The sequence below is a fragment of the Triticum urartu genome, chromosome 4A (assembly GCF_056163025.1).
Source record: "Triticum urartu cultivar PI428250 chromosome 4A, HENAU_Tu73, whole genome shotgun sequence".
Taxonomy (NCBI): domain Eukaryota; kingdom Viridiplantae; phylum Streptophyta; class Magnoliopsida; order Poales; family Poaceae; genus Triticum; species Triticum urartu.
This window is the reverse complement of record NC_141876.1, coordinates 532953612-532965317: the sequence shown is the minus strand read 5'-3', so window position 1 is coordinate 532965317 and position 11706 is coordinate 532953612. Positions and strand designations below refer to the sequence as shown.

At 47.0% G+C, this 11706-nt stretch overlaps 1 protein-coding gene across 1 annotated transcript; it reads left to right on the top strand.

Annotated features, from left to right (window-relative positions):
* The first annotated feature begins 7725 nt into the window (after positions 1-7725).
* Positions 7726-8649, top strand: LOC147976452 (uncharacterized). Its single transcript, XM_087520864.1, has one exon. The coding sequence runs from the start codon at positions 7726-7728 to the stop codon at positions 8647-8649; it is 924 nt and encodes a 307-aa protein (XP_087376990.1).
* Positions 8650-11706: the final 3057 nt, after the last annotated feature.

The following is an 11706-nucleotide window of genomic DNA, read 5'->3' as shown; positions in this document are numbered from 1 at the left end:
GGTTACATCATATGATATTATTTTCAATGAAAAGTCCCAGCTCAGTATTATCTTACTAAGCCGGCCCTTGGGGGCTACACGTTACTGTTCAAATTTACATCATCATATTTACAAAGTCCCTGCTCATTATTACATAATGACCCGACAATTGGGGGCTAATGCATATTGCTCTTTGCTGAAGACAATTCTAGGATGACCCGGCTACACTACTATGACTATAGCCGACTCATGGGGGCTACATAGCTGGATTTTATTTAAAGCCATGGTGATAAGTCCCGGCTTATTCATGCTGATTAAACCGGCCCTTGGGGGCTACAGGTAATATGGATATAAGGGAGAAATATCTTCAAATTCTCAGTTTGAGTAAATCAGATTGACCCGGTGTCTGCAAAAATCATAAACCGGCGTCGGCGACAATTATGACTCAGCATCATCTATTTATAACCCGGCAATTTTGGTAATCATAACCCGGCAAGTTTTATATATTCAAGCCGGCTGAATATAAGTTGAATATTTGAAGACCAATATTTTTGTCAACTCAGAGCATTGAAAGCCGACTCAAGTGGATTATCTCTTACAATATTTCTCAACAAGAGACCAATGTCAGCAAATTGACTCTGAAGCTAGCCTGTTGAGCCAGATTGTTCAAAGGAAGTATCTGGATTTTTTGCATTGGCAAAATTTGAACATATCTGCTTGCTATGAGATTATGGATACATATCAAGAAGGAGATGGCAAGGACTTAAGGATGATCAAGTGCCAGCTTACAAAAAATGTTTAACCCGGAACACAACCTGTCAAAGTTGTTCTTGTGTTTATGTTGCAGATCAGTTTAACATGGATAAATCCAAATTAAACTTGGGGGCTAATGTCGGGGATATACCCCGCGGTATGACCCGGCTGGATGTATAACCCAGCCGGACTTGGTGACTCACTAATGACCCGCCTTGACTGGACGACACACTAAGTGACCCGCCCGATCCCGGCAACTTATGGTGACCTGGCAAGCGGATCAGAGGAGCGACAAGACCCGGGGGCCCAGGAGGCTCAAGGCCCAGAAGGCCGGCTTACGTTATGGTAGGCCGTCTTAAGAGTAAAGGCGTGAGGAATATCTCCCTTACAAGGAATCAAGAACCGGACTTGTATCCGGCTTGTAGTAGAAGATAGGCTAGTCCTAACCCTATTTGGACTCCACATGTAACCCGCCCCTCTAACTTATATAAGGAGGGGCAGGGCTCCCCAAAAGAGGGCAGGCAACAAGAAACAATATCTAGGGCTAGACACAAAGAGGAGAGCCGGCTTACCGGCGACTTCCTCATGATCATAATGAGACCTAGCCACAAACAGCATGTAGGGTTATTACCGGATGATGTTTCCCGGGGCCCGAAGCTGTCTAAATCCTCGTCTTGCGTGTTGCGTCTCTCGATTCCGCTCAACCCCTTCAAGCTACCACATAGATGCGTTGGCCTCGCGACTAAGTCCTTACATTAGGACATCTACCGTGACAATTCCACGACAGGTGCCATAAAAATCAACAACTTCGAAGGCACAAATCCGAAGGTGGTGAACGGTCAAAGAATTAAACATTATATCTCAGGTAATCCTATAAATGCGGAAACGAATGTTATTGAAACCGTAACCTCGGAGGAATACATAAGGGACACTTTCTGGAACGTTTTAGACTCCGAAAAGGAATAGGTATGTGGTATGGTAAGTAAACCGAGTCCAAAACAGTTCTAATGGCAATATTTCTCCGTTTTGGAATATTTAGAAAAATAGAAAAATAAGAAGCGGTTCGGGAAGGACACGAGGGCTCCACGAGGGTGGAGGGCGCGCCCCCCCTACCTCGTGGGCACCTCGTGTGCTCTCCGGACTCCGTTTTCTTACACGACACGTATTTTGGTCGGTAAAAATTCATTATATAATCTCCCGGAGGTTTTGACTCCCATATCACGCAATTATCCTCTGTTTGTGTTTCGAGTTGTTGCTGCTGCAGATTAGAGCAAGATGTCTTCGCAAGAGTCAATCGGGGAGAGCCGGGTGTCTCATCCGGCACCGAGATCAATGACAAACAACAATGTTGACCACTTTGGGCCAGCAACGGAGGAAGAGATGGAGGCTGATTTGAAGAGGATAGATGCCATGGAGGAGGATCAAGAAGTCACTTCCCGCTTCTGAGCTGGATTCACAATAGGGGAACTGCAGAGCTCGGCTATTCCAAACTCGGTTATCCCTTCCAATGTTAGATTTCTTTCTTATGAGAATACGAAAAAGAGTGTCACTGGTTCTCCCGCAGCTATGAAGCACCCTTGGGTGCAGGGAGCTTTGTCTGTTACAGGAAAATTTCGAAAGGAAATAATGGAACTCAAGCAACAAGTCAATAAGCTCGAGGAGGAGAATCGTATCCTGAGGGGCATCATCGCCAAGAATATCACATCACCATCCCCGAAAAGAGAGACATAATCACATGGGTATGGCACTCCCCTTGGCAACTGCCAAGCTTGGGGGAGTGCCCCGGTATCGTATCATCATCACTTTTATCTTTACCGTTTTTCTTAGTTCGATCCTTTTGGTAATATCTTGATCTAGTAGTATAAAGCTTTTAGTATGATCTAGTTGTGAGTTTTTTTTTATGATCCTTCTATGTAATCGAGTCCGTGAGCTATATATAATAAAGATTAGTGTTGAGTCAAGGGCTTGATTATTTTGCCATGATCTTGAGTGAATAAAAGAAAAGAGAAAGAATAAAAAGAAACAAAGAGATCATATGGATCTTATGGAGAGTAATGAGTTCACATATAAAAAGCATGATGAATAAAAGTTGTTGAGAGTTGACAAACATAGTTTTGGTCATCGTTGCAATTAATAGGAAGTAATAAACAAAGAGAGGTCTTCACATATAAATATACTATCTTGGACATCTTTTATGATTGTGAGCACTCATTAAAATATGACATGCTAAAGGGTTGACGTTGGACAAGGAAGACAACATAATGGGTTATGTTTTCTTACATCTGAGATAAATTATATTGTCTTGGATCATCCAACATGATTGAGCTTGCCTTTCCCCCTCATGCTAGCCAAATTCTTTGCACCAAGTAGAGATACTACTTGTGCTTCCAAATATCCCTAAACCCAGTTTCGCCATGAGAGTCCACCATACCTACCTATGGATTGAGTAAGATCCTCCAAGTAAGTTGTCATCAGTGCAAGCAATAAAAATTGCTCTCTAAATATGTATGACTTATTAGTGTGGGAGAAAATAAGCTTTATACGATCGTGTGATATGGAAGAAATAAAAGCGATAGACTACATAATAAAGGTCCATATCACAAGTGGCAATATAAAGTGACGTTCTTTCGCATTAAGATTTTGTGCATCCCGCCATAAAAGCGCATGACAACCTCTGCTTCCCTCTGCGAAGGGCATATCTTTTATCTTTATCTCCTACCTTACATAAGAGTCATGGTGATCTTCACCCTTCCTTTTTACATTTTATCTTTTGGCAAGCACAACATGTTGGAAAGATCCTGGTATATATGGCTAATTGGATGTGAGTTTTCATGAACTATTATTGTTGACATTACCCTTGAGGTAAAACGTTGGGAGGCAAAACTATAAGCCCCCATCTTTCTCTGTGTCCGATTAAAACTCCATACCCATAAGTATTGCGTGAGTGTTAGCAATTGTGAAAGACTATATGATAGTTGAGTATGTGGACTTCCTGAAAAGCTCTTATATTGACTCTTTCCTATGTTATGATAAATTGCAATTGCCCCAATGACTGAGATTATAATTTGTTAGTTTTCAATGAAGTTTATGATTCATACTTGAAATTGTGATTGAATTGTTACTCTAGCATAAGAGATCATATGACAAGAATTATATAAGTTGCTGTTCTAAGAATGATCATGATGCTCTCATGTCCGTATTTTATTTTTATCGACACCTCTATCTCTAAACATGTGGACATATTTTTCGATTTCGGCTTTCGCTTGAGGACAAGCGAGGTCTAAGCTTGGGGGAGTTGATACATCCATTTTGCATCATGCTTTTATATTGATATTTATTGCATTATGGGCTGTTATTACACATTATGTCACAATACTTACGCATATTCTCTCTTATTTTACAAGGTTTACATAAAGAGGGAGAATGTCGGCAACTGGGATTCTGGGCTGGAAAAGGAGCAAATATTAGAGACCTATTCTCCACAGCTCCAAAAGTCCTGAAACTTCACGGAAGACGTTTTCAGAATATATGAAAAATATTGAGCGCAAGAAGTTCACCAGGGGGGCCACACCCTGCCCACGAGGGTGGGGGCACGCCCTACCCCCCTGGGCGCGCCCCCCTACCTCGTGGGCCCCCTGGTGGCCCTCCGATGGCCATCTTCTGCTATATGGAGTCTTTCGATGAGGAAAAAATCATAATCCATCTTCTCGGATGGGACTCCGCCGCCACGAGGCGGAACCTTGGCGGAACCAATCTAGGGCTCTGGCGGAGCTGTTCTGCCGGGGAAACTTCCCTCCGGGAGGGGGAAATCATCGCCATCGTCATCACCAATGCTCCTCTCATCGGGAGAGGGCAATCTCCATCGACATCTTCACCAGCACCATCTCCTCTCAAAACCCTAGTTCATCTCTTGTATCCAATTCTTGTCTCCAAGTCTGGGATTGGTACCTGTGGGTTGCTAGTAGTGTTAATTACTCCTTGTAGTTGATGCTAGTTGGTTTATTTGGTGGAAGATCATATGTTCAGATCCTATATGCATATTAATATCCCTCTGATTATGAACATGAATATGCTTTGTGAGTAGTTACGTTAGTTCCTGAGGACATGGGAGAAGTCTTGCTATTAGTAGTCATGTGAATTTGGTATTCGTTCGATATTTTGATGAGATGTATGTTGTCTATCCTCTAGTGGTGTTATGTGAACGTCGACTACATGACACTTCACCATTATTTGGGCCTAGAGGAAGGCATTGGGAAGTAATAAGTAGATGATGGGTTGCTAGAGTGACAGAAGCTTAAACCCTAGTTTATGTGTTGCTTCGTAAGGGGCTGATTTGGATCCATATGTTTCATGCTATGGTTAGGTTTACCTTAATACTTTTGTTGTAGTTGCGGATGCTTGCAATAGAGGTTAATCATAAGTGGGATGCTTGTCCAAGTAAGGACGGTACCCAAGCACCGGTCCACCCACATACCAAATTATCAAAGTACCGAACGCGAATCATATGAACGTGATGAAACCTAGCTTGACGATATTCCCATGTGTCCTCGGGAGCACTTTACATCATATAAGAGTTTTTCCAGGCTTGTCCTTTGCTACAAAAAGGATTGGGACACCTTGCTGCACTTTATTTACTTTTGTTACTTGTTACTCGTTACAAATTATCCTATCACAAAACTATCTGTTACCTATTGTTTTAGTGCTTGCAGAGAATACCTTGCTGAAAACCGCTTATCATTTCCTTCTGCTCCTTGTTGGGTTCGACACTCTTACTTATCGAAAGGACTACGATATATCCCCTATACTTGTGGTTCATCAAGTGGGCCTTTGGAGCTCTGAAGAACAGGTTTAAGAGCCTGAATCATAAGCCATTCCACCTTACCCTACCCAGGTGAAGCTTGTTCTTGCATGTTGCGTCATTCACAACTGGATCCTGCAATGGGGAGTTGATGAATTTGTGTCGGAGGAGGAAGATGTGACTCTTGATGAGGTGATCAGCTCCGGCCATGGTGTGGAGGCATTCGACAACGAAGCGTGGAAGAACAAAAGGTTGGAGTGGGCTCAGGCAATGTGGGATAACAGAGGTCAAACAAGGATTTGAAGCAAAACAACAGGAGGAAAAAGAAGAAAGAGGCAGTAGTAGAAGTGCGGAAGAGGAAGCATCACATCAGCAGCAGAGGAAGAGGAAAAGGAAGAGGATGAACTTGCACCTAGTTAGCATCGTTGAACTTTCCTTATTCAGCCATGTTGGCTCTTAATAACTTGTACTAGCATTTGCTAGTAGTTAGGATAAACTGCCATTTGTTTCCTAGCTAGGACAAAACAATGTTCAGTGTGTGTGGTAATGTCACCACTAGTGAGAAGAGGTGATCACATCTTTAGCCGTTTGCAACCAAACAACGTGTTGTTTGTTTAACAACAATGACGCAGGCAACCAAACAACATGCTGACTAGTTGATTCCCTCATGCTGAAAACCTAATGCAGACAACCAAACTACATGCAGATGTTGGTTTTTAGCCTGCATTTGCCCAACCAGGCCCAACTGGGACAAGTATGCAAAATGCCCTAAAACAGAGATGTGAACCTAACACGCCCTAAAGGAAGTGGGATGGAAGGAAGAAGATCGAGCGCAATGTAGGCGAGGAGACTATGACTAGGGACCGGACTACCGGCGTCCCATCGTACAGCTGCATTGTCGCAGCCTATAGGATTGTGATCCTTTCATCGTGGGATTAGAACTAATAGTCTTGCTACATCTCGGTCAATAGTCGATGCTATATTCATGAGATTTTGCATCAAGATTTGTGCAATTTTCTTTTTTACTTCATACATGTGACTTAGATTTTTTTGGAAAAGATAATCATGCTTTATTTTATAGAAATTACATGATCATCGTGGGGTGTACCCAACCAAATATGCCTCCCCTGAGGTAGAATAGTATCCGGCCTAGCTATCTTAGGGCATGGCCAACGCTCCATTGTGGACGGATGCGCCAGCCCTATACGTGAGTTGCAATTGTCCAGCTCAACTCAACCTGTAGCCTGCAGACTAAAACAGGATCATGCAGAGGAAGTAGGCTCTTGGCTGACAAAAGTAAGAGAGAGTGGGTAAAAGAGAGGGAGATGAGGCGAGCCAGCCATCCACGTTCACCTGAAGTACAGGGAAAAGAGGATGTATATGTCATGCATTGGCCTGATGGGGCAGCTCCATGCATTGGGTGTTTGACAAACTAAATAGTGCCCCATCCATCTTTACTTATGTGGAAGAGATGAAGCACTAGGAAGGTGATGCTTCCATTGTAAATGCCCTTATGAGCTTCATTTGACTAATGGATGGTGGGCTTGGTGTTTGTTTTGTCCACGTAAAGTTTGCACTAATCATGATTTTTCCTACTAATTTGATTTGTTTCTGATAGCAACAACTTCTGCCCCATTTGATCAGGGATAGTCTGTGTGCCCTATCAACCAAGAGCCCACTGCGACAATACCAAACTCTGTCTTGCAAATGAAGGGGAAACCATCAGCGATGCGGCGCTGCAGGCATATGTTCAAATCTTCGACAGGCCACTGTCGGACGAGCACATCAGCGCTATCCTTGCCCTGTTTGGATGGGAGCCCACTGCTTTGCCGCTTTCAGCGCAAGGGGACGGGGTGGTGGACGGCCTTTGAGGTATTCCTGGTGGATTCATGTCGTAGGAGTGTAAAATGAATATGACACCATTCAAACTACTCGTGTGGAATGTGCGTGGGTTGAATAACCCAGCACGTCACAATGTAATATCGCAAGTAGTGGAAGCCGTGAAACCTGCTATCATATGCCTCCAAGAAACAGAACTTAAGGTTGTAACGCCGAAAGTGGTGAGGCATTGCCTTGGGAATAAATTTGAGGATTTTTACTTTTTGCCTGCAAGGGGCACACATGGTGGAATCATCTTAGCCTGGGATCGCTCGGTGGTAGCCTTGTCCAGTCCCCATTACACGGACTGCACAGTCATGGCACTTGTTCGGGCGGTGGAGGATTCGGACGCTCTTTGGTGGGTCACAGGGGTCTACGGACCGCAAGAGGATCATGAGAAGATCATGTTCTTGCAGGAGCTCAGTGACATACGAGACCTCCATGCAGGTCCATGGATGGTGGCTGGGGATTTCAATCTCTTGGTGGACCCCGAGGACAAAAACAATGATAGGGTAAACAGGAGAATGATGGCAAAATTCGAGGCCAAACTGAATGCTCTAGAGCTGAAGAAGACATACCTAAATGGACATCGATACACCTGGTCAAACGAAAGAGAGCAGCCAACCCTAGAGAAGATCGACCGCGTGTTTTGCACGACATCTTGGGAGGAATTGCACCCGACATCCAACCTAAATGCCCTTAGATCGGCACTGTCAGATCACTGCCCACTGCTGCTGGATCTACGGGTTGCACTTGGCATGGGGAGACGCTTCAAGTTCGAGGCCTTTTGGACCAAGGTGGAGGGCTTTCACCAAGTAGTGAGCAAAGCATGGGAATCTATCCCGAGAAGCGGCAATCCGTATACCATCCTGGACAGGAAGTTAAGGGCAACAGCGAAAGAACTTAAGAAGTGGAGCGATAGGTGGATTGGCAACACCAAACTCCAAATCTCAATCGCCCTAGAAGTTATAGCACAGTTGGACAAGACCATGGACGAGAGGATGCTTTCAAAACAAGAGCACGAGCTGCGTAAGATACTCAAGCGCAAGCTCCTGGGCCTATGCTCTCTAGAGCGCACAATCGCGCATCAGCGCTCTAGAGTTCTTCAACTGCGAGAAGGCGATGCTAGCACTGCATTCTTCCACCAGCAGGCTTGCCACCGGCAGCGGAGAAACATGATCTCCACCCTACAACACGGATCTGATGTGGCCATGGGCCAAGAGGAGATTGGGAAGCGGTGAACAACAACTACTCTCGGCTGTTGGAGGAAACAGTGCCGCGCGAGTTCACCATTCAGCTCGATGCACTACGACTACCCACCCTTGAGCTTTCGCACTTGGAAGAGCAGTTTACAGAGGAGGAGGTGGAGAAGGTGCTCAAAGGAATGCCACTAGACAAGGCGCCCGGCCCGGATGGGTTTACGGGAAGATTCTATGCGGTCTGCTGGCCTATCATCAAAGGCGATATTATGAGGGCCATGGAAGCGTTCTTTTGAGGTGACATGCGCGGCCTGCTTGCGATAAACAAGGCTATAATCACGTTGGTCCCAAAGATGGGTGGAGCTGTGGATATCAAAGACTTCAGCCCTATAAGCATCATGCATGGGGCGGTGAAGATATTTGAAAAGACACTTTCGGCTAGATTGGCACCTAAGCTGCCGAGGCTAGTGGGCAGCCACCAGAGCGCTTTCATCAAGGGGAGGTCGATCCATGACAATTTCATGCTTGTACAGTGCATGGCACGACGTCTACATGCCCTGCGAGAGACTACAGTCATGCTCAAGATCGACATATCCGAAGCGTTCGATTCGGTACAGCGGCCATTCTTAGTGGAAGTGCTCAAGCACATGGGCTTTGGCAATAGATGGATATCATGGGTGTGTGGCATCTTAGCAAATTCAAGCACAAGTATCATGGTGAACGGCACCCCTGGGAAGCCGATATACTATAAGAAGGGGCTCCGGCAAGGCGATCCGGTTTCACCAATGCTATTCCTACTAGTGATGGAGCCACTACAAAGCTTGTTTCAGTTTGCTACAGAGCGTGGATCATTGGCACCTTTGGCAAGAACGAGTATGAAGCAACGTGTCTTGATGTTCGTGGATGATGTAATGATCTTCCTCAAGCCAAACGCCTTGGACCTGCAAGTATGTGCGACATTGCTGCATATGTTTGGGGAAGCTTTTGGACTACGCGTAAACTTGGCGAAGAGTGACGCGCTACCTGTGCACTGCTCGGAGGACACGATGGAGAGAGTGGTGCAACTCATGGGCTGTACTGCTGGGAGCTATCCATGCAAATATCTTGGCCTCCCCCTGACTTTGCGGAAGCAAACTGCGACTCAACTCTGTGGCCTTGTGGACAAGCTTGCAGGACGGTTACTGAAGTGGAAGGCTACATACATGCCCAAGAGTGGGCGTCTAACCCTGGTGCAATCCGTCTTGTGCGCTATTCCGATCCATGCAATGATGGCGCTCGACCTGCCGCATGCAATGATGGCGCTCGACCTATCGCAGAAGACAATAATGGCCATGAACAAAATCTGTCGGGGCTTTCTCTGGTGCGCAAAGTCACAAGCGAATGGTGGGCAATGTCCAGTGGCATGGGAGCAGGTGTGCTCATCGAAGTGGGTAGGAGGGCTTGGTATCCCCAACTTGGGCTGGCTGAATGTTGCGATGCAGTCGCGGTGGCCATGGTTACAAAGGTCAGATCCTACCAAACCGTGGGCGGAGTTTTCCATAACGGTGCTGAAACAATCCATGCAGCTTTTCCGTGCGGGGACTAGAGCAATCGGGAGGGATGGAAGAACGACACTATTCTAGGAGGACCGATGGTTGAACGGACTACGAATACAGGAGGCTGCGCTAAACCTGCACAACATTGTGGCCAAGCGTACGCGCTCTTCGCGCACTGTACAGCAAGCCCTCGAGGAAGGCACCTGGGCAGTGGATATAGGCCCAGAACTCACAGAACCGATGCTGCATGAATATCTACAACTATGGTCCAGAGTGCAGGCAGTGCAACTACAACCGGGAAGCGCTGACGCTATTAGTTGGTCCTGGGAACAGAATGGACATCACTCCACACGTTGTAACACCCCGTATGTAACCTTGCCATATTTGTATTCCAACTCTTGCCGTTTCCGGCACTAAGTTACGATATTTCCACGTTGTCGGGTTTTGTCTTCGTGTGCTTTTGTCTTTATCATGCATCTCATATCATGTCATCATGTGCATTGCATTTGCATACGTGTTCGTCTCATGCATCCGAGCATTTTTCCCGTTGTCCGTTTTGCATTCCGGCGCTCCTATGTCCTCCGGTGTCCCTTTCTACCTCTTTTCGTGTGCAGGTGTTAAACATTTTCGGATTGGACCGAGACTTGCTAAGCGGCCTTAGTTTACTACCGGTAGACCGCCTGTCAAGTTTCGTGCCATTTGGACTTCGTTTGATACTCCAACGGTTAACCGAGGAACCGAGAAGGCCTCGTGTGTGTTGTAGCCCAAAACCTCTCCAAAGTGGCCCAAAACCCACCTAAACCTCCTCCATCATCTAGGTCGTTCGATCACGATCGCGTGGCCGCAAACCGTGCTCAATTTGGAGCCTCCTAGCTCCCTCTACCTATAAATATAGCCTCTCCCCCGTAATTCTGGATCTTTTCCCCCCAAACCCTAGCTCCCGCTCCTCCGCCGCGCCGGACATGTCCGGTCCGGCCGGACAAAACCGCCGCCGCCGTCCGCACCCAACCAGGGCGTGACACGTGTCTCCGCCGCGCCTCCCCCACCGCCGGCCCATCCCGGCCCAGGGTGGGCCCTCTCCGCCGACCAACCGGGCCGCGCGCCCGCCGCCGCCTGGGAGTTTCCCCGCCGCCCGGTTCCCTCGTCGCCGCCGCCCGACTTCGCTCCGGCCGCCACTGACGCATCCGGCCTTGCTCGACGACCCGCCGGCGCCCCGCCACCTCGCACCTTGCCGCCCCACCGCGGCCACCTCGCCGCCCGACGCCGACGAGCTCCGGCCGGCGAGCCCCTCCTCTCCGTCATCCGCTCCTCCGACCCTGGCCGGATCCGGTAGCTCCGGCCACCGCGTTGACCAAGTCCGGCGAACCTCGACTTCCGTGCCGATCTGGATCCAGATATGGAACCCTAACCTTTGGTTGACTTTTTCCCTCTCTCAGATAATTTTTGCATATTTCATCGCATCGTATCTCTTCAACCATGGCTCCATTTTGGGCGTGTAGCATATCGAATTGTTCGTCTCGACAAGTACTTCATTTCATCTCATTGCATCATGTTCATTTGAGCT